At 39.0% G+C, this 23,658-nt stretch overlaps 1 protein-coding gene and 1 long non-coding RNA gene across 3 annotated transcripts in view; both read left to right on the top strand.

The window, feature by feature from the left end:
• ARHGAP10 (Rho GTPase activating protein 10) overlaps positions 1 to 17,193 on the top strand; it is a 149,876-nt gene extending 132,683 nt beyond the window's left edge. Inside the window, exons 21-23 of one of the 2 annotated variants that reach the window (XM_083861016.1) lie at positions 7,527 to 7,658; positions 8,608 to 8,699; positions 16,231 to 17,193. In XM_083861016.1, coding sequence (XP_083717142.1) covers positions 7,527 to 7,658; positions 8,608 to 8,699; positions 16,231 to 16,319 — 313 coding nt within the window. In that variant the 3' untranslated portion in view covers positions 16,320 to 17,193. The remainder of the gene's footprint in view (positions 1 to 7,526; positions 7,659 to 8,607; positions 8,700 to 16,230) is intronic. The other variant, XM_083861017.1, reaches the window with a different exon arrangement.
• Positions 17,194 to 19,766: 2,573 nt separating this feature from the next.
• LOC310909316 lies at positions 19,767 to 23,580 on the top strand. The gene is made up of 2 exons (XR_014590059.1): positions 19,767 to 20,107; positions 20,935 to 23,580. It is a non-coding gene; the product is annotated as an uncharacterized lncRNA (long non-coding RNA).
• The last annotated feature ends 78 nt before the right edge of the window (positions 23,581 to 23,658 follow it).

The raw sequence follows: 23,658 nt of genomic DNA, 5'->3' as shown, positions 1-23,658 counted from the left end.
TGATGCTTGGCAGGGGTAGTTTTCAGTGGAGACCCGAGTTTGCTGCTTTAAGACTATCATGCACCCTAAACTTTTTTTAACCTTTTTCCTGGAGTTATTTTTAACTTCACACTTCCATCTAGAACCAAATACTAAAAATAAATATGTTTTATTTTTACATACACTCTATGGTAGAAGATAGCTTTTTCCCCCCCCTGTCAATCATCAAGTTACAGAGCAGTTTTTGTAGACACAGGATTCAAACTCCAAATAGCCTAGGATGGGAAAATTACTACTTCTGCTTGATGGAGCACTGTGTCATAAACATGTACTGTTTGAAAATACCTTCAATCCAAGGATGCTTTGCACAAGGTGATCTCAAACATAAACTCATAATTTTAGTTGTGAGCTGGGTAAAGGATTGCTCTCCACTAGTATGGACATTTTTTCCCCTTAAGGTAGAGCAGCAACAGCAATCTCAGTTTAATGTTACCCACAGCATTTGCATATTTCTTTTTTTCCTCTGATTTAAGTGTCCATACAGACTCTCTCCTACACAGTTTCTGGTTTTTCTGTAACATTTGCCCAAAAAGTAAGTAAATCTGCCACATTTTTTTCTTCAAGATGTTTGGTAGCTTTTTGCTGGAGGATGTGACCCTGACGTTATTTTCAGCGCCTTCCTAACTGGCACTGAAAAGTTTGCACCCCAATCACTCAGTTTTTTATTCTTACGGTGCATGAAACTTAAATTTTTAGATTTAAAATGTTTAGTTTCCTAAGAGGCGTTCAGGATTTCAGATACTAAAAGGCTGGATAGCCTTTCTAAGCTAGTCCCCAGATTGATTTGATAATAGTGATGGTCTTGGGTTTGGAGATATGAAGGGGTTAGAAGGGGTTATGGTTAAGAAGCTCTTAAACTGCATTGGAACTGTGGAGCTATAGTCAATCTTTCCTTTTACCTGCAGTTGAAAGTTAGTGAGACAAAGTCTGAATTTCACCCTATTGCACTTTGCTCATGCAGAAGATAACAGTGATAGCTAAACTGGGTGTCTGTTAGACACTTTGATGTGTAATAAATATACCTAAGCAAGTAAAGACCAAGTGTGATTTAAAGTTCTCTCATAGTGAAGGTGGTGGCATTGCCAAACTTTCAGTATCAGATGTGGAGTGATGTAATTAAATTTAAAAAGGGCGAGGCAAACTTTTTTTTGCAGGTGCTGTCGCTTGATTATAGAATTTACTTACAGAATCATTTATTGATGTGAGGCCTATCCTAATGAGCCTTTCCAGAGTTCTGACTGCAATGGCAGCTCACCTCTGATGGATTAGTACAGGTTTCCCTTATTGCAATGACTGATTTGTTGAAAGGTGGATTACAAGTCATGTCCTAAAATACTGTGGGCTGCTTTTTGTCTGTTTTCACTTGACCTCAGAATGAACCAAAAAAGCTGAACACTTGGTATTCTCTGGACTTGCTATGTGTTGTAATTAATCTTTCTGAGGACCTCTTTCTGATAAGGAAAGATTTGTTGCTGTGACTGGCCCCTTGTTGTCACGAGATTTCTTTGTGCTTACAGTACAATGCCCTGTGCCAGGGCTTATCTACAGACCTTACAGACTTACCCCTCACAGTGCTGGGTTTTCAGAGTTGGGTCAGTCTTCCCTATTTTGTTGGAAGTATCCTACACTTACTGCATGATTACTTCTTGATTCAAATCATGAACTTTAATGTCTTGTTTCTCAGCTGGAGCGTTCATTTTTGGGATCTGAGACTGCAGGGTGTCTAGGTTTCCCAGGGGGCTGGAATATGGTGACTTTTAGTGGTTGCTCTGGATGGAGTTATGATGCAGGATATGGAATAGCCTTCCTCAAGGTGATACTGAGTGTCCGTTTACCTTCCTCCCTCTTTCCCTCTCTAAGCCTTTGGGATTTTGCAGTTGGAGGGGATGGAAAGCATTCCTGTCCCTCAAACATTTCCCTTAGTGTGGGTGGATGCGTACAAAGCTTGTTAAAGCAATTACATTTCTGGGTTAAGAATAGTAAGGTTCACAGTTTCCAAACTGAATCCCACCTTGGATTCTTCTGTAGGAGCATGCAAGGTGCAGTCCGGACAGTCCAAATACCAAAGGTGTTCAAAGCCCAGAGGAGAAGTGGAAGTACCATTATAAATGGATTTTCAGGAATGTGCGAGGGACTAATGGAAGATGAAATAATTCAGTCTTTTTTTTTTTTTTTTCATTTCTTATGAATTTTTCTTAATTGGTTCTCCTGGGTAAAATATTGTGTTACCCAGCTCAATGGTATATCAGTGCGACACTGTGGGCCTAGTTTTGGGGTTTTTAATATCCAGAATGGTGACAAGATCTGTGCTGTGCAGCTTCCAGGGTCTTTGTGGCCAGGCTGGGAAAACATTACTCATTCTTCATGAAATCTCAAGATGTTCAAATTGCTGGTGAACAAACTGATGTTAAAAGAGCCATCAGATGGCAAGGGCGGGCAGAGATAGTGGTGTTCTGCACATAACAGAAGCCTTGGAGATAGTTATTAATTTTGTTTGACTGCTGAGTGAATTCCCATCAGCCTTGTTATATCTACATCAGTAGACTGCATGTCTAGTCTCCTTTAAATGGTAATACTTTCTTTTTTTGTACTTTCTGGCAGTGGTGTGAATTTGCAGTTTTACATAAATGATGAGCGACTTCGGTTTCACTGTCTCAAAAACTTTTTATGATATCTAATGTCATCATCCTGTTTTGTTGAAAAGGTGCTCTAGCCGCTGTTGAGCCATTGTGCTTATTCTGCAGTTTGGTTTTGTTTCAGCTGCCACCTCTCCAGTGACTCAGCACTTTGAGAGCGTGTTTAGCGGAGCAGGCACTTCTTTTTGTACCCTTTCGTTATGCAAGCAGAGCAAGAGCCCTCATTTTTGCAGCTTCTTTGAGACAGGCATAATAGAACTTAGTCATGTGGCTCGTACAAAACAGACCTTGCCATCTCCTTGGCTGCCAGGGAGCTTGACAGCAGCACTGCTGTGTGAGCACAGGGTAAATGATGGTGTGTGTGCTCAGGGCAGGGAGGGATGTGGATGCAACCACTGGGATGACCTGAAGTTTCCTTTATTAAGTTTTTAAATTTTTTTTATTTTCTTTGCATGCTTCTAGGGGAACACAGTCCCCTCATTATTTTTTTTTTTTCTTTTCTTAAAAGTAGCTGCCGTGAGCTATAAGCTTATAGATGTACATATTTCACTTTTGCTTTGTCTGAATTATCATTTAAAAGTGCTTTAACTTGAGACAGCTGCTGTAGACGTTAGCTTTGGATTTACCAGACTGGCGTGAAAGATCATTTCACTAATATGTTAGTTACTTCACTGAGACTTCACAATCCAAGTTAAGAACTCCTCTACTTCAGTGCTGACTGATGTGCTCTGTGTAAATGTGAGTTCAGGAAAGCTGCCTGCATGTCACATACTCTCAATTCTGAAGATGCAGTTTCTTTCCAGGGGGAACACAGATGGGGAAATTCTGGCCTTCTGTTTGTCTCCAGCTTTGCTGCATCTACGACAATTTCTAGAATTTTGGCCACGTATCTTTCTGCTCCCCACTCCCCAAGGTACAGGGTGCAGGAAGACATGGTGGCGGTCACTGTTGGGCTGCATATAGAATCAGAACTAGCCAACACCCTTTGATACACACTGTCACCTTGTAATGAAACCTTTCAAGAACGCTTTCACTGAGTTTGTCAGCCAGACACTGTGATACGACAGCCTTGGTGCTGCCAAACTTGTCTACGAAACAACCCTTTTTTTCTCAAGAGTTGCAGTGTAGATTCTTTTCACAGACTCTCTTCCTTGCTCTCAAGATAAGAGGCTGCTCTTTAGCTGTGTTACCTTAGGAACCAGCCAGATAAACATCCAATAAAATCTTGTTTTCAGAAGTTTCTTTCTGAATATCAGTACAAAATCTCTAGCTTATTTTCAGTAAAGCCATTCCCCCCCTCCTCCCTTTTCCCATCGTTCACTATGCTAGACAATAGCATTTTTTTCTTCAAAGAGAGATGGTTATGTCAGCCTTTTTGGTTTTTTTTTCCTACCCACAGGAAATGGATTGCCTTCATTTTAGCCTTAGGAGAAAGGATTTTTCTTCAACATACCTTCCTAAAGTTGAGATGCTGTGTGATAACATGTGCAATATTTTTTAATATATCATCATCTTGATAAACAAGGTGTGCACATCTTTATAGCAAGGTAGCCTTGCTATGACAAGAACCTTTTCAAGGAAAAAACAATAAAATCTAACCTTTTGTTGCTTACACACTGCAACATCGGAAATTATTTTTCTTATTGAGTAAAACCTTCTGTTTCAATAACAAGAATTAAGTGGTTCCTGAGGTAACCAAGTAAAATAAATAAAAAAAAAACCCCTCACAACCAAATCCATAAATTCTAGAATATGCTTAATAGTTAAAACTATCAACTTTTTTTTGTTTGTTTCTTTCGTTCTTCTTACCATGGTGAGACTGATGCTATTGAATAATGTGTTGGGTTTTTTGTCTCCTGCTGGATCATAGAGCATGATCTCTTGCTGGGTAACCAGGAGCCTAAAGTGACAGGCAAATTCTGCTGCAGTGTTTTCCCTACAGCTGAAAAGTATTAAGGGAATTCATCAAAAAAGTGGGGGAGGGAGCAGCCCAGCACTCCACATACCTGTCCTTCTGGAGTGTTTTTCCACTACAACTGTTGGAGTGGCTGAGAATTTGTAGAAAACCTGCCAATTTTAACATGCTTCTATATAATCCTGTCTGGTAAAGGACAGTGTAGTCTTACTTGGTGATAGATTATGCTTCTTGTTGAGTCTCTGTAACTTGAGAAATTAACATGCCATGGAATGGAGCTGAACGTTTTATTTCATCTTCTGTTTCTTTATGTGGACACCTTTTTCCTTTTTTTTTTTTTTCTTCCTCTCCAAGTCTCAACAAGAAGCCATCTGGTATTTATTCTGAGTATTCTTATGAATGACCAATGCTTTCCTGGGTCAGAGGGTTCCTTTTGTGTTCTCTCTGTTCTGAGCATTGCTTTGAAGTCATTAATTCTGTGTGTGAGGTGCAGGTGGTGTGTGTTCTTCTAGAGCTGATTGAGTAAATTGCAGAGATTAATGTGATGCATCTATCAATGAAATATTTAATAAATGCAAGATTTCATATTCACTTGTTGAAAACCAAGCCACACATCTGAGGTGTGCACTACAAATGGCCAGTTGGTAGAATATTCTTGAATTATGAATAGTTTGAATTAGAGGCATTTTAATACTCCTTCAGCAGTATACTTGGAATGTTATTTTTCTGTTTTCAGTAGTTTTACAGGTTTCAGAAATGAGCCTGACACCAATCGTAATCACAGAATCATGGAATGGCTTAGGTTGGAAGGGACCTTAAAGATCATATCATTCCAACCCCCCCACAAAGAGATTGAATTGAATTGAATTGAATAAATAGCAAAGAAAATATTTTTCCTCTAAGTCTCAGGATTCCTTTAAGTAGAAGAGTTTTGTCTCTGCAAGTAGGATACATTTCTTTACATTCACTTTTGAAAAACTTTTTTCTTGTGTTCACCTGCTGAGTTAAAATTAAGTCTGCATGTAGACATTATATGTGGGGAATGATGAAGAAATCATTCACGTTCTGGCAAACTGTATGAACTCTACAGTACCATTGAGAATTGTTTTATCCTCAGTATTTAGAGAAAAATGATCCAAATGCTGGTGTTCATTTTTTTGGTTTGTCTCTGAATGAAGTCACTTTTAGCTGAAGGTTTTTCTTTTATTTGAGGAAAATTTTTCAATGATTAGGCAAAAATGGGAGGAAGAAGACAAGTTCAAGTAAAAGAAAACAACCTTAAAATTATATAGGTGCTGTTCTTAAATGTATGTTGTTATTATTGGAAGATGTAAAAAATTGTGCAGTGGAAGATTCCCAGGAAGAAAAGATGACTGGATATCTTCTTCCCAAAGTTAAGCATGAAATATGTTTCTAGACAGCATAATCCAGCTCATCATTCAGTTTAATACATATGATTCCTTCCCTTATTTGGTAAATGTGATAATTTTTTAAAGCAGAGCATGTTTTGATAAACCCTTCTGGTTATGATTCCAACACACTTAAGTTTCATTTTTACTAGTGGAATTAACTGTAGAATGTTGTTTTATAAACTGTGAATTCCAGTTTTTATTCAAATGCCGTCTGACACATTTTCAAAGGAAAAGCCATTGTCTTGTAATAAGGAATGCGACATTCACCTTATAATGCCCAAAATTAAAAAAAATATTAATCAAAATAAATGCCTGCCTAACTATGTAATTGCTTGAATGACTGTGAGATATAATGAGTTTGTAAAAGTTGAATTTGTAAATCGTGTTATGCAAACAAACAAATAGTGACAATTTCTTCTAGAAATTAAATATCTCACTGTACAGTAAGATTAAAATTAGCTAAATTAGGTTTCCTGCTTTCTTTTTATTAATTTGCAATTATAACTGGGCTGATTCTTGATTCCTCTTTTTGCTTGTGTTCTCTTCATCTTGATTAGGTGTGCATTTAGATCCCCACAAAAACCTTCTTGACTGAGTTCTTGGATTCTGGTGGTGCCTTTCAGATCAGTGATATCTAAGTGGTTAATCTTGGAGTAAAACAAAGTCTCAAATGCTGTATTGGGAAGTCTCTGCTTCTGAGGGACGATTGCTGTGTGCAAATGATTTTAATTCTGTTTCTGCTTAGAAACTGCTTGAAGTCCAGTTCTTTGTTCCAAAGACATGCTGACAGCCAGCTTTTGGACTCTGTTGTTTTGTCCATGCAATGAAGGAAAGCCTTCCAGTGCTGGAACACTTAAATTCTTTAAGGTGTAAAATTAGAAATGCTCTTTATGTTGGGGACAACTTTGTGTATTTCTTACACAAGTTTTAAATTTTGCCGGCTATTTCTTCTCCTCTTGTGGCAGCTTTGTGTTCAGCCATTAACTTGGTATGTGTTTGAGCAGTGCCTTGGTGAGTGCAGCCACTGAGGCAGTGTTTTGCACAGCTCCATGAAGGAGATCTCAATCCAGAGCCAGCATCGTGATCCCAATGCTGTAATAGCTGCAGCCTCTTTAGAAATCTTCCCAGTTGTACATGCCTTTGTACAGCACTGAGGAGATTTTTAAATAGATTCATCAAAACTTGTAAAGGCAGAGTGGCAGCTCAAATAATAGCCTGCTCTATGCAATTTCACTTTGTCTGTCTTTATTAGATAAGGAATAGGGAATTTTGCCCTTTTATTGCTTATGTCATGCATCTCAGGTAATTCTCCTTAGCTGAGGATGTAAGGCATGTAGGAAAAAGAATTCCAAGGAGGAGTGCAGAATCATGCGATGGCCATTTCTGCAAAATCAGCTTGACATTATGATTTGTTTTGAACTTGAAAATCTAACAGGTTGTCCAGTTATAAAGATTCAAATATTTTGGTATGAAAAGAAATTTTATTCCCGTTGTTAATTCTGCCTTGGCTATATTTCCTCTTAGTCCTGCTCAAAGCCGCCCATCGATGGTCTCATGGATGAATATTCCATCTGCTAATCCGGCTGCCACCAATGCTGCACTACCCACTTTCTTCTTCCCCAACCCTGCCACTGGCGCTGACGGAGCAGTGGAAAGGTACAATGTGCACTTCAGCTTTTGCTGGTTCTTTATCTGCCTCCTGTTTCTGGATCTTTATAATAATAGTCTCCCGTGGCACGTGAATGATTTTCTCAAACCAGGAAATGCAACCGTAGCAATTTTGACAGAATAAAATACCTGGCTACTTCATCTTATTTTTCCTTGGAACACCATCCTTGGTGGAAGGCACACAGTACACTGGGCCAGTGGTCTGTTGGTTAATACAGGAGGGCTTTATTTGGGGTGGACAATTCGTAGTATCTCTCCCCTGCAGTGTTTCTCTTAGAGTCTTTTAAAATACAGATTCTTCCACCTTTGCCAAATTTAAGTTTCTCATCCCAGCCTTCCTGCCTCTCAAAGACTTTCTTCCATCTTTACCTTTGTCTGAGGTTTCATTGTTTTCTTTCACCCTTTTGTCCAGCTTTCCTTCCATCCTGTTTCTGCTTCCTTCCATGTTGTTTTCCTGGTTTTGAAGTATTTTGACTATTTTTCTTTGAAGGTCTCCACCATCTTAACTTTCTCCATCAAATTTAGTAATATTTGCTTTTCTAATTAAAGTAGTTTGGTATATTCACAGATTCTTTCCAACACTCAATTAAAAAAATCCTATTTCTTATTAGTGGTTGAATTTTTGAAGTATATTATGCTTTGCCTGCTATTGAGTTCGTTGCTGACTAGCACATGAAAAAAATCTAACTGTAGTTGAAAGTCGAGTTTGTCACAAAAATAAGTGTGCAGAAAGTTGGGAGTATGATATCCAGAAATGCCAACAGTAAGCTGTGAAGCTTCAGCTTTGGCTGTGTGTATGAATTATAAGCCTGTAATGATGCATGTGAGATTGTGTTTAAAGTTTTAGTCATCTCCAAATGTGAATGGAGAGAGAATGGTTGAGACAGTGTCTTCATTATAGTAAAAAGTTGCTATAATTCATAATTTCATTTTTCAGTGTTGCCCACCGAAAAGCAAGAGCAGTTTATCCATGTGAAGCAGAACACAGCTCTGAATTGTCATTTCAGATAGGAGCAATATTTGAAGATGGTAAGTACTGCTTGAGTAAATGTAAAGCAATGAAAAACAAATTGACAAAACTGCTAAAATGGCTTTGGATAAAAATACAAGCCTGACTGCTATTCTGCCAACATTGCTGATGGCACACAGTTGGTGATGGAGATATTTTCTGGTATGAAGAAGCTACTTAACATATCCTTAGCACTGTGAGGCAATACTTTTGATTTTTGGGTGAATAGACTCTTCCAATTGGTATAATATTTTAGCATCATTTAAATATGTTGTAGTACCAAAAAAAAAGTTATTCAGTAATAGATGAGAACACCTTGGCCTATGAAACTGATTTTTTAAAAATGTGAACCCTTGTAAAACAATACAGAGGTTTTCCTTTAAAGAAAAAAAAATCTGTTTCAGGATTTTCAAGCAAATGGAGTGCCAGGTAAATCAGGTGAACAATGGCAGAAAAAAGACAGTGTTTTTACTGATTTAGATCAAGGTTTGCATTAGTGTGTGCACGTACTTGTAGAAAAGGAATATTCACCAAGATGTGGAATGAAGACCTGTGTTTAATGATTTCTATGGATCCAAATATAGCACTACATATGAGCATCCAGAAGGTGATTGCTGTGCTCAAGACTGTGTTCTCAGTGAGCTTCCATGGATCTACCCTTCAGCAAATGGAAGGGACTTCAAATTGATAGCAAAGGTTTTAGTTTATAAACCTCACACTACTGCTGTAATACAAATTCTGAAGATGCAGGATGGGAAGCTCAGCACTTTCTTTTTTTTTTTTTTTTAATGGTATATAATAGGATATTCCTGTCCATTTTCTCCTCCCAAACAACTAAATAGCAAGCCTGGTCTAGACTTCAATTCTGCTTTTTAATTTTCAGTATAAAGCGGTCTGGGGTCTGCACTAGGTTCTTCCCTACTAGCACCCACTTTATAAAATCATCTTGATGTTTCCTATTAGAGCTGCCTTGCAGGCAAATCATGTCTGAAACAAGTTAGGTGGGAAACCTTTTAAAGATGAATTAGCTAAGTGATTGCTCTTTTTAAAGTCCTTAACACCAGCTATTTTAATTTAAGTTTTTTAAAACATGACTGATAGGGCTCTTCAGCAGACATTAAATTGTGTACAGGAGAGAAATCTAGTGCATGGTAGGAAGGATTTGATGCCTGGGAGAGGCATTTCTGCTGCAGAACAGCAAGAGTTGTGTTGGCTTGGGGTAAGAAAGTCTTTCTAGAAGTAGTACCTTGTGTGCCATGTTTTTGTGTGAGGGCAATGTTAAGATTCTCTCCTTGTATGAGAACTCAAGAAGTGGTGACAAAGCTCCCATGATTTGGAGCATTGCAGCCTTGGTTGAGTTTTTCAACTGGAGAGCTGGATTGCCCCAAAATAAGTATGGAATTTGACTCTGGCATCTGTGGAGAAATGTTTCAACTGTAACTTCTTCCATGTCATGAGACAAATAAGGTTCAAAGCTTAGGGAAAATGCTGCATGGATTGCATTTGAAAACCCGATTGCAGATTTCCAATGTAAGAAGTAGTAAGGCAGTAAATGTATGTAATGGTCATTTCATAACTTTTCCCAGTAGGTTATGTTATGGATGGCTTTTTTCATGCCAAGTGCAGACCTGTCTCCACATTTGAAACCTCTGAAATGCCTCAGCATGAGCCTTTTCTTTCTGTATCAGGCACCCCTGTGTCTGTGCTGAAATCAGATTGCAGTGAATCAATTCAGGTTCTTTAGTTACTCAATTTAAATTCCCATATGCCCTAATAAAGCCCCCAAATGAAGAATTAAAGTAATAATACATCAATTCTGCAGCTCCACCAATAACCTTAACTATCAAAGTGACAACGCATCAATCAAGTTGACATACAACTAGTATCAACCATTAAAGTAACTGTTAAATTAATGTCTACTAAAAAGTGCTGCTTCCATTAGTGAAGGTTTTATCTGTCTCTCCTTTCTCCTCCTGGCCTGTCTCACTTTCTAATCCCTTCTCTTTTTTCTCTTTTTTTCTTTTTTTTCTCTTTTTTCTCTTTTTTCTCTTTTTTCTTTCCTCTCTTTTCTGCTTTGTCTCCTGTTTCCTTCCCCATGCTTGGTTTTTCTCTTTTGGTCCATAGATGTTGATTGCAGTGGTTCTCTCTCACCTGTCATTACTCTGGATGAATCCTTCTGGCTGCTCCAGCCTCAGACAGGATAATGGCATTTAGGGAAGTAGTCTTGCACCTGTCATAGCTGCTAAATGTAATATTGGTGCAAGAAGGTGAGTTTAACCTTTGCTCCCATCTTCATTTCCTATTTCTAAATGGGGGAAAAAATATCTGTCTCAGTCTGCCAAGGTTAAATTTGCTAATATTTTAAGTTAAACTTTGCATCACCTGATAGGAATCTGTATAGAACCTTAGCATTTTCGTATTCAGGTGTTTTCAGTATTGCATGTACATTGTGCTTCCCCAAATCCCACAGTCTTTCCATTAAAGTGCCATAGAATATAAATGTGAAGGCACCATCTGGTAAGTTAAAAAGAAAAGGCAAAGTTTTCTATTTAATTGAATTGTGTAAGAAAATGAATAATGTAATCTGAACAATATCCACTGGATTTTTTTTTTTTTTAAATCTTCAATTCAATTTGCCTTAGGCTGTGCCAATATTTTTTATTTCTCAGTTGTTACAGGCTATATTATTGACAGCATATAACAATATAATTCAAGTGGTTGGAAGCAAAGCTTGAAGAGTTTGCAGCTGGCTAAGGGCACATACGGGAAGAAGCAGAGTAGGATCTGAGATTGAGAGAGACATATGCTGGCTGTGTATATCTGTTGTTGTTGGGGCAGATATTCCCAATAATCAGGGAAAGAATAATCAAATTGCCTGGCACTGGAATTTTGCCAGTCTCAGAGCCAAGTGTTATTAAATTTCTGGTTCTTGAAAGAGACTGCTTAAAAGTCAGTAAATGGGAATTTCACTCAGGAGAAGTGTTTCAGATAGGTTAAATGGTGTTTACACAATAAAAATTCCTTGGCAGAACTGCTAGCAGGAAGGCTTCCTGAAAACTTGTCAAGATAGCTCTTATCAAGGCTTTTTACAATTTTTAAAATCCGATTTTAGGGGAGAGAAAACATGAGGAAAACTGAGAGAGTGTTTTGTTCCTAAAGAAAAAGTGGGGCACCCATCATCCCCACCACGTATCAAAGGAACACAAAAAGCCACATTCACACAGCCCTTGTCATCCCCATCTCTCTCTCCCACTGTAACAAAGTGCCAGCCTTAGTTAATGTTCCTGGCTTTGACTCTAAGGCACTCCCTGCCCTCTAATTCATGCTGTGGCTCCTGGACTCTCTGTCTTTATGGTCCTGACCAATCCAGGATTTACATCAAAGAGAAGTGGTACTCCCAAAATACTGTATTGCACTGTATGTGCAAATGGTTCTTTTGCTCAACTAAAAATGGTGATAGAGCTATTTCTTGGTGCTCCTTTCATCTGAATATTTCAGAATGGAAATATTCATGGGGAGAAGACCCCCTGACTCCTAATCCTGTGTTCTGTCCACAAGATAATTCTACTTCTCACAGCATAATTAAGCAAGTCTTGAAATTTCAAATTCCAGGCTAACCCTAAGCACGATAAATATTTCTGCATTTTCTGCGATCAATTCAACCCACAGGGATTGTTTCAAAAACCCAAAGGGATTTCTAAACACAGAGAGCTTGCAAGCACATTTGGTTGCTGTAATTGAATTTCCTGATGAAAAATTGGCCAACATCGTTGAGTTCTATGGAAGTGAGTTGTAGTGCTGTAGTGGTTTCAGCAGTGAGATTTCTGTTGCCTTCAGTAATCCTCATTTATGTTGCTTTTTGAGGTTTTTAACTCTGATTGGCAGTCCGTGAGAAAGGGAGGCCCTCTTGTGCCAGACATCATGCAGGTTAGATTTGCTCCCAAAACAGCCAGTTTCCACAAAGATGTGGAAATCAGTGTAAATCAGTGTCTCATTCAGTCTTGCTGAAGTTAGTGGCACCCAGGCAATGAACTAATACTGCTGAAGAAGTGAGTCTTGCTCTCATTGTGGTTGAGACCTGGGAAACTTTTGAGCTGCCAGAGCAGAGCAGTCTGCTTGTGGCATTGGGTCTCTGGGAAAAGCTGCTTGAGAATTTTATGTATTTGCAGTTAGAAAATAACAACATTGGCAATATCAAAGCTATTTCCTTTGGAGAATAGAGAAGAGTAAGAGGCAATGCTGCAAATGCCAAGTTGACCTGATGGTATTTCTTGATTAGAAGAAACCAGATCTCACTGCAAGTTCCAAGTCTGTAGATTTTGTTGGCCCATTTGCATTGCAGTAATCGTTCCATAGCACTTGCTGTCGAAGTGATGCTCAGACATTTTCCTTCTCAGCACTTTGCCTCCGTGAGTGAGATGCTGAAAAGGTCTTGCAGCAGGTACTGGGGAAGTCACTGTCCCCTTCTGAGCTCTCAACTTGGTTGCTATTTGTACTATCCTAAGAGGTGATGGCTTTTGGTGGTGGTTCTGTGCTTGGTCTTGTTGAGCAGTCTTGCTATGCACTTGTTAGATCTTGCTGAAAATACTTAATGCTTAGTTCTCTGCTCTGTATCTTTTATACTACAAGTATTTTCCCCTCCTGTCCTGTGCCAACATGAGCCTTAGTCCTATGGGATGATTGCTCTAGTAATGAGTTGTAGTTTTAAGGCCAAGTGTGTAGCTTCTGCAGCAAGGTATTTTTAAATGAGCAGGCCTGAGAAAGTGCTAAGAACTGTAATTGTTGGTGACTGAGAAGAAATGACAGAAAGGGGACACTACAGAAGTCTTCTTTTTTCAGAAGGTTGTTTTTTTTTTTTTTTTTTTTTTTTTGTTTTTGTTTTTGTTTTTTTTTTTTTTTTTTTTTTTTTTTTGTTTTGTTTTGTTTTGTTTTGTTTTTTTTTTCCAGAAATAGGCTGTGTCTTGGGTTTAAGAAGAGCTGTGCATGATAGAGGAGTGGAGTGTGGTTTGTGTGGTTAAGTGGTTTTGATTTTAAAGGAATGCATGCTGTTGTATGCTGTACTTCAGAAATAGATTAGCAGAGAAAACAGGATCACTGGAGCTTAAAGCAGCTTTACTTTTGGATGGCACCTTCATTGGTATCATTTGCCTACAGAAGCAGTTAGTGATGTACGCAAGTATCTTACCCTTCTTGCACAAGGTGATGGGAGTGGGGGCAGAAGCTTTCCCTGCTGTGACAGTCACCATTGGTGCTGAACATTAAAAATTACTTTTTGCTGTGTTCTTTTAAAAAAGCAAAGATCTCTAGAAATGGTGGCCTTAGGGGTAATTGAGTGATAATTCCTTCTTCAGTCTTCCTAGAATCAAAAGAACTGTCTGCCAACAAGTGAGGCCCTGAGCTGTGTCATGTATATGTGCAACATTTAATTTCCTAAGCCCAGAGCTCAGTTGTACCAGCTAGGTCTCATCTGGGGTGAAATGGTGTTTGCCACTCAAAGCCAACTGCCATGAATGTGCTGCAGTGTGCAGAAGTCACCATTATCTTATCAAATTTACTTAGAAATGATTTCTTTGGAAGTTTGCTGTTGACTGATGTGATTCAGCATAGTTTGAGCCATTTCCTCATTATGCATTTTCCTGCGTAAATTTTAGGTAAATTTTAATTTCAGTGTAATCCCCTCAGATGAGGCTCCCCTTAGTTTGAACAGACCTTGGATTTATACACACTCCCATGACAGTGGTATCTACCCTCTTTCTAATGGAAATTAAGGTTAAGCACCAGAGGACAGGTAGGAATTTCCTACTTCTAGGTTTTCTAGTTGTTTTTCTTCCTCATTTGTCTTTTTTTTTTTTTTTTTTTTTTTTTTTTGGTAGTTTGTTTCCTGTAGTACAAATGTGCTCCATAGGTATGGGAGACCTCAGGGACGGGTTTGGCTGGCTGCTGGCTGCATTTGCTGGAAATGTAGAATTATGGCTTCTGGAGGGAGGATTGTGGTGGTGTCAGCCAGGCAGTTTCAAATGCATGTGTACTCTGTAATTGTGGAATAGAAATGACAAAGGGAGAGGAGGGCCTCTTAATTACTAATAGTAATGTAAGTTACTGTGTGAGCACAGATCCTAAAAGGTAATTGTCTACGCACGTTTTTCCTTTGGAATCCTTTTGTTGAACAGATTTATTACAAATATAAGCCCAGAATTTCATGCTGAATCTAAACTATCAGTATCATTTGAAAGCAGTTTTGTTTTCTGGGTTCTTTGGAGTTATAGCTGTTGTTTATAGTGTGGTTTCTGAGCACAGCTGTCTGACAATAATAGGACACAAGGAAAACAACAGGGAAAGTATGTTTTTAAGTCCTCAAATTAAGAGCCTTACAATGCTTTTGGAAGTGAGACTTAACATGTTGCTCTCTCTCAACTGTTATTTTCCTGATATGTAGAAGGCTACAAATATCACATTTCCCAATGTGTTAATGTGTTTTAAATAAAGCACTGACACGGCTGGCAGCATGTTTCAGCATTTGTCTGATGTCTTCCCTAAATACTGTCTCAAAAGCACTGTGAGGATAAATTAATACAGTAGAGAATGTCGTAGGTTGCTAAAAAGTGTGGGATTTTACAGTTACATAGGTAAATAGGTATCTTTAATATATCCTTAAAAGACATCTCAGAGGGGAATTTGAGGACTTTTTAGTCTGTTTTCCAAAGAAAGGAGGCTTATGCTTCTTTTTTAACTTCCTGTCAAATGTGGTCAACATATATATACAGGAAGTCAGATTTCATTAGTTCTCTTGCTCACAGAGTAACTTCTGGGGCATTGAGAGTCCAAGCTGAAATATTTTTCATTTTATATTCATGGATATTCTTGCATAAACTTTGGGATCAGCAGCGATAAACACTTAGAATGGCACAAGGAGCCGTTCAAGCCTTTGCTTTGTGTTTTGTGAATTGCGCTTGAATGTAGTTGAATTTCAGAGAGAGGATTTAATCAGAAGAATGATTCAGATTTTGTCCACTGGTCACTTCTAATAGCAGCTCTATTCTGAAAAGATGATACTTGGAGTGACATCTGGCTCATTTCTGTTTCCCCTGTAATCCTTTCCATGCTTCCTTTTCATGCCAAGTAAGGTCCTATGCTGTGCTTCTGTGGCTCTGAGCTTTCAGATTCACCACTTTTGCTCAAGACAGGTTTTTGCTCATTTTGCCCTACCTAATGATAGTGTTTTCCACTGCTTGATGTGAATTCTGACTTTTCTTCTAAGGCACAGATTTTTCTATTTTATAAATCTGTCCTAAGCTCCATTAACCGTTTCCCTAATGAAGTCTCCTGCACCTAAAAGCTATTTCACCATGTAGACTTTGCAGACGTATATTATGAAGTATTTAAGTCAAGTTAATAATCCTCTTTATCTTTCCTAGCCAGATTCTTAACCTGGTCCTTGCAGATGATGGGAGGTTTTTATGGATGCTTTGCCTGGTGTCGTGGAGCTAAAGCTGAAAAGTACTAATTCAAACATAAAAAGATGCAGTAATTTTCTCTCCTTTTCTTTTGCAGTGCAATTTTCCAGAGAACCAGGATGGCTAGAAGGCACATTAAATGGCAAGAGAGGACTTATTCCACAAAATTATGTTCAGTTTTTATAGCTTTGTGCATTGAACGCCAAGAAGGTGTACATGGTATCCATGGATTTTTGTTCTAGTCACTTGTCTCTACTTTTGTGACTGCTTTTAATCAGTGAAGAGCTGGACTATGGATTGAAGATCTTAAGCTGTATAAAGACCTTAAGTGTTGCCAAATATGAATTACAAAAAAAAAGACTGAGGGTTGGAATAGGTGGGAGGGGCAAGAAAGAAGGATGGAGGAATAGGTTAATTTTTTAAATAGGGTGCTTGTTTTTCAGTTGTAAAGAGCAGTAGTATGTTTGTTTGCAAGACAAATAGCTTTTGAAGTCAAGTACTTGGTTGATCTGTGACTCAACTTAGTGTCCTGGAGATTATGCTTTGATAACCAGCATTTTTAACAGAATGTGAGGGTGGTGAGGCCCTGGCACAGGTTGCCCAGAGCAGCTGTGGATGCCCCATCCCTGGAAGTGTTCAAGGCCAGGTTGGATGGGGCTCTGAGCAACCTGGTCTAGTGGAAGGTGTCCCTGCCCATGGCAGGGGATTGGAACTAAATGATCTTTAAGGTCCCTCCCTGCCCAAACCATTCTATGATTCTATGATCATTTTAGGTTTGGAAGATACTGATGGATAAGAAAAGCTATCATGCTGACAAATTATATTTCAGAGTGGAATAGCCAGTGCAGAACAGACATCAGTAAGTAAAAATAATAGTTATCAAGACATGACATTTTTCAAATGTCTTCAAAGAGCACATTCGTTTATGTTGCGTGTATGATTTCATTTATCTTATAAAGATAAGACACATGAACTTTTATTACAGGCTCCTATATGTCATGGTTCCTTTGCTACTCAAAAAATATCACGGTAAATGAAATAAAATGTTATTTGTTATTTGACTTGTCATTCCTATGTTGCAGAATATTTTGCTCTGGTTCTGAAGTTGTGGCATGAAATAATTATTGGCAGCTCTGTGCAGTCAGCCTCCTTTTGGAGTCAGGCTCCAAAAGGGATGGGGAGCTTTCCTCACACGAAATAGGCAACTCTGGAAGTTCAAGCCAAAAGGGAAAAGAGAATCTCTGGCTATGATGCTTTTGCATCCTGGAGAATTCTTGCATTTTATCTGTTGTCTGTTTTAGCTGCTTGTTCACCTTGCATGTCTTCCTTCCTTCTAATTGTCAACTTCAAGGTGTTGTTGATGCCTCAAAATATGTAGAACTTTAAAAAAATTACATGCAGTTTATCATGAATTTTTCTGTTTTTCTCTCCTTCAAGTAAGAGTGGAGAGGATGTAGGAAAGTGTGACAGGATGACATGCTAATACAGGCTCACTTATTTGTTAAATTGGACTCCATGGATTTTGAGTCATTTACTGCAGCTCTACTTAGCTTGCAAGTTTTCCTAACAAATGAGATTAGTAAACCAGTTAATGGTTAATGTTGCCTTGGGGTTGAGATGGCTTTTTTCCCTCCTGAGGATTTAACTCCATGCCATTAATTTGTTCCTTTGCCTGGACTGCACAGACCACTGGAGTATGCACAAATCATTTCCAGATGGAGCAATGGTGAGCCAAGCCAGTACAGCTCTCCAGCACTCCCCCTCATTGCTTGGAGGAGCTTCATTTGGTGAATTCTCCTGGTATTGGAGCAGTAACTCCCTGCCACAAAGCTTTTAGGCAGTTCTTGTCTTGGCTAAGTGACCCACCCGAGCACTGGAAATAACTTCTGATTGATTTGCTCCTTGATTCAGTGTAAAGGAAATAGCTGCACCAGTACTTGCAGCCCAGCTTGTAAGGTTACCTTGCTCACATTTGTTCATGTGGCAAAGCTCTGTTCTGGCTGGGTCTCATGTTGCCTGGGCCCACAGCTCTATCTGTGGCCTTAAAGATTCATTCTGGAGGTAGGATGGTATTTGTGTGCCAAACTCAGTTTTCATGGCTACCAGTTGGTAGAAAATGTTGAAAGAAGAGGGAGAATATAAATCTTTGGTGTTAGCCTTGCAGGTGTGGCATCTAGGTATGCTGGCTTGTCAGATGGTGAAGCTCTGATAACTTGAAGCTTACAAGCTTTGGAAGTTGCTTCCATTTGTTTTGATGTTGTTTTAAACCTGTAGTGCATGTTTGATCTTGTTCTGGCTGCTGTCCTCTAAAATTCTCAATGTGCTTCTCAGCTCTAGCTCTGTGTGGTGGGGCTTTTTTTCCTTATAACAGAGGTTGTTTAAAAAGGCAGATATATAGAGTAGAAATAATAGTCTTAGTATCTTCTCCATCCAGTCCTGTGAGCCTGTTTCACCTTTAGGTGAGATGTTTTGAGACTCCTGTTACTCCTGGAACTATGCAGAACCCAAACAAGAAGAAAACTTCTACTGAGAAGTGGTACACTGAACAGAGGTAACACTAATCCAAACTTTCTCACGTCCCAGCCGTTGTCTGAAGGCAGTGGTGTGAGCTGAGCCAGATCAGATCTGGCTCTCAGGCTAACCACACTGCCTCTGAGGAATTCACTTGTGGGAACTGCTACCACCAGATGGGTTTCCACATCAGCCCAGTTACACCAATGCCAAGTACAGACTTGCACAGCCCAGTAGCCACAGCACAGCTCGTTCTTCATCCTCGCTGCTGAGCAGAGCTGTAAACGATGCCCTCAGTACCAGCTGCTTGGAAGTGGCGATTAAAAGATGCTAAAATTGAAAAAAAAAAAAAAATACAAAGGAAGGCTTTTGAGATTGCTTGCTTTCCTGAAGGTTGCTTCTAGGGCATGCCTCTTGTTTGTCTTATTCGTGGCTTGGTAGATTTTGAAGAAGTGCAGTAACGTGCTGTTGAGACAGGAAGAAGGACAGGGAGTCCATTCTGGAGAAAACCGGTTGCAGGATCCTTCTCTTGGCCTGGCAGCAGGAGTGGTCATTCTCCAGGGGTGTGGCCTCTGTCCTCTTTCATGGAACTGCTCTCCTGTCACAGCTGTGGGCACAGAGGAATTAATCCTTGAGTTGGGTTTCCTTCCCTTGCTCTGTGCTGGTTACTGTGGGCAGGGCAATGAACTTGTCAGTTTTCAAAGGCTCAGGCTGCTGGTAGTGAATGTATGACATGGGCTGAAAATTAGAGTGTGAATTAGGAAAAAAAACCCCAAATGTGCTTTTTATGCAAAACAGTGTTGGCCTTGCCATCACTGTGGGGCCAGAGATTGAATCCCTCAACCTGGGGATTAAGGCTGAATGTGTTTGCTGAATAATGAATGGCCAAGCTAAGACTCCTGCCTGGCTGGGCTCAGCAGAAATTTATAGCCTGTTAGTCACTGGCCAGGGTGCAGAACTGCACCTTGGCCAGCAGCACTTCCACTCTGCTGGCTGAAAAGCCCTGGGGTTTTCAGGCTGCTGAAGGTTGTTAAGTGTTGTCCCAGATGATCTTCACAGCAGGTTTCCTTCTGATGCTGTCTTTTGTGAGGAGTGAAAGAAAAATCTCATTAGCTGATTTATCTGTCCTGTAATGAAAATTCATGTTCCTGCCACACTGCTTGCAGCTTTTGCCACCCAAGCCCCTGTACCTGTGTCACAGGAGAGACTTGGGCAGAAACTTGCCTTCCTTAATGCTGTTCCTTGTTCTCTTAACCCATTTCACAATTCTTACCTGGTTTACAGTTTAAAGAGAAAAGTTGCTGACAGAGGGCTTGTGTAGGCTGTAAATGCACCAGTGCTAAACTGGGTTTCACTGAAAGTCTTCACTGGAGTTTCACCTCTTCAGCTGAATGTGCCTTGGACATTGTTTTCTACATCAGAGTCCAACAGTCTGCCCTCATCTGTCCTTGCAGTAGCCACAGGTAAGCACCAAATAAACTTCACCCTGTCAACATCTACAATTAAAGTAAGAAGACCTCAAAAACCTTATGGCAGGGCATGGTTTACCAAGCAAAATCTGTGACAGGAAAGGGCATTTTTTCCACTCCTTTCTTAGTAATATTGTATTCCTCGTGACCTCCCAGTGTCTGCAGATACCTGAGTACCCCAGCCTGAGGTCAGGTTACAAGCTTCATTATGGTTTGAAGTAGTGATAGCATTGTCTTATTTCTAGAACAGCATATGACAGATGCATCTGCTTGTAAACATATGGGAAATTTTTCTTAACACTGCTGATCCCCTACTATTCTTTCCTTCTGACAATTCAGCAAAGAGAAAGCAGGTGCAAGGATTTTTTGGCAATAAAGAAGTTTGTGCAACTTGTTATTAAAAGACCAAAATGCTATTAAACAGTAGTCTAACACCACAGACCAGGCTTTGTGCAGAGCTTGGTGGTGAATTGTTGAGAGAGTGCCCAGAGAAAACCAAGAAGGGGAAATAAAACTCCTGCTATCTTACTGTAATTATAACTGAGAAAGGTCTGACCCTGAGAAGGCAGGGTCAATGGGGAGACCTTGTGTATATAAAATAGAATTTCTCTCAAGGCAAGAGGGATTCACTAACTTTGGTCTATGGGAAGAGCAGCAGGAGGTTAATAGAAACTGGAGCCCAGACTGGTCTGGCTGAAGGTTTGTTTCTTCCAGTGGGATGTAGCCTGTGCCCAGAACAGTGTCAGCACATTGTTTGTCAAGCACAGGGACCAGGTGACATGAACCACATTCCTCAGTGTTGGACATTCCCTCTCTTACAGCCTGAGGATCTGCTCCCTGGCCGAAGCCATCGCAGGTGCGGCGACACCCAGAGGTGACAGAGATTGCTGGAACCAACACTCCAGCTGGCTGAAGAATGATGTTATAGTGCATTTTAAGTTACTTTATGTTGCAGTGTTCATGTCCAGGTTAAATGGGTCTCTGAGCATCTGGTCTACTGGAAGGTGTCCCTGCCCATGGCTGGAGGTTGGAACTGGATGATATTTAAGGTCTCTTCCAACCCAACCCACTCTTCTGGTTCTGTATTGTTCCTACAGGAGCAGAAGGCTTGTCTCGAAGGATATCACTGCACCAGCAGCTAGCTGAGATTAAAATGCAAGAAATACTTGCAATCAAACCAGTTTAATTCATGTATATTTGTACAATTTGTATAAAAAAAAAAAGAAAAAAAAAAGAAAAATAGGTACTTGCAGACATTAACATAAAGACCAAACAATATTTTCTATTTATTTAAAAAGCTTTAAACATACAGAAGCAAACCCCTAATTATAAATGCATCATTATGCATAGATTTTACTGTTTACACCATACTGCTGGCTCCTTTTATTTTTCATCCAGGAATCTATTTAAACTCCAAGAATTCTTAAACATTCCTCTGAGCTTCCTGGCCTCAGAACTGCTGTCTATCTTATCAAGTCATTGACCTCCAGCTGAAAACATTGCTCTAAAAAAAGTCAAATCTTTAATAAACAATTAAAAGTGCATTAACTGTAGAATTTTTTAATTTCATAAATGTTTAACAAGTCAGTGAAAAACACCACCCTGTGAATTAGCTTTTTGCATTATTGATTGTAAAGTATCTTTTTAATAAGATTTTGATATTGCAAACTTTAGTCTTTTCTATTTTACTCCGTGCAACTGCTCAGTCGCACGATGTGTAGTATTCCTGAAATACCCACTGCAGTACATTACACTATTTTACATTTTAACTGTGTATACAATGCTCTTGCTGCATATCCCTGTTCCTTCTTACAACAAAATAATTTAGCTCAATGAACAAAAGCCCACTTCCTAAAAGCTGTTATAGTTTGTCTTGTATTTTGCAGGAGACAAATGCCTATTTCACTCTAAACAAATTCAAAAGAATGTAACGAACTTCCCAGTAGCTAAAAAGTAGGGTTGGGTTTTGTAGTTTCTTTTTCTTTTTTCTGTACACAGGTTTAGATAAAAAAAGTGATGGCTATTCTGCTTAAGTGTCCTTGATAAGAGAATACTGCCTCTTACAACATCTATATCCAATTGTATCTATTACTTCAATGATCTCTAGCAAAAAAATAATAATCAATGAATGGTTTCATAAACAACAGGTGATTAAAGTAAAGGATTTATTATAATCTGCTTACAGTTGTTTGCAAAGACAGACATATGTTTTGCATAAAGATATAAATTGCTTTTTAAAACTAATTTAGTGTGTTTAATTATATGAAGTTTCTGTGAATTATGAATTGTACCAAACCAAGATTAAAAGTAATAAGGTACAAAAATAGGAGCAAACAGACAACAATTTGGACTGGGACAGGCATTTAACAGTGAAGTGTAGAATATGGCTTTGCTAGTTTAGTCAAGCAAAGTTACTCTGAGACAGAAAAGGAGGCAGTAACTTTGTTAATATAAAAAGCTGCTGCAGACTGTATTCACCCAGAACCTGGCTTTGAAATCTTCTATTTTAGGCTTTTTTAAAAAAAGTAAATTAAAAGATGGATGTATGACTGTGTCTTTACTGTAAACAACCAGTCTGCATGCTGTATATCTCACATTGGAAGTTTGGCTTTCATATTGCTGTGCAGGTCAGTATTTAAAGATCTGCCTATGAATTAGACTTCCAAAATGCAAATAATATATGTATGTATATATTTATATATAAAAAACCTCTCTGAATACAGTCTTTACAGATTACCCATTGCATAAGGCAGGTGTCATTTAAAAAGACAAGTAGCGCTGACTGTCTTCAGTGCACCACAGTGCACCTCCAAATTTGGGTTCAGAAAGGGTGTAGAATTCTTAATTCGACCACCATTGACAAGAAATGCTACATTCCGACCGGCCAAGGGACACACTATAGCTCAAAAATACCAGTGGCACCCGTAGAGAACACTACAGATTAGGACTCTGAAAAACTATTCTATTTAAACATGAGCATATGGTAGCAACAGCTGAGCCTCAGAAAAGTTCACCTGTCCTCTATTCTACTCCAAAATCTTGTAGTTGCTTATAAATTGTGAAATTGTGAAAATCACCTCAAAAATTCTTTTCTTTGCAGTCTTATTCTAGAGAAAACATTTTTGAGACAAAATCAGACCAACTGAGTCGAACTTGTAGTGTGAACATTTGTCTTCTTGGATGTATCCCGATTGTTACAAAAATGCTTATAAAATTACAGATGCTTTTAGTTTATCACTAAAAATTCTACTCAGCTTATCTGCCCTTATCATCCCTCACCATCCCTCTCACCAGTACAAATCTCTTTGATATACTTACTGTAATGATCTGCATGTTCCCTTCAGCATAACCAGAAATCGTTCTCCCCCCTCTGAAATAATAATCTGACCTTTTAAGATGCTTCATAGATCCAGTATTCAAAGGAAAAAAACAAAACAAAACCAACCAAAAAAACCAAAACCAAACAATCTGGGAAATCTTAGTAAAAAAAGAAAAAATCATTCAACATGTTGCTCACCCCCCATTCCCCTGAGAGAGAAAGGGAA

The sequence above is a fragment of the Zosterops lateralis genome, assembly GCF_965231275.1.
Source record: "Zosterops lateralis genome assembly, chromosome: 5".
In the NCBI taxonomy this organism is placed as follows: domain Eukaryota; kingdom Metazoa; phylum Chordata; class Aves; order Passeriformes; family Zosteropidae; genus Zosterops; species Zosterops lateralis.
This window is presented reverse-complemented; position numbering and strand designations above follow the sequence as displayed.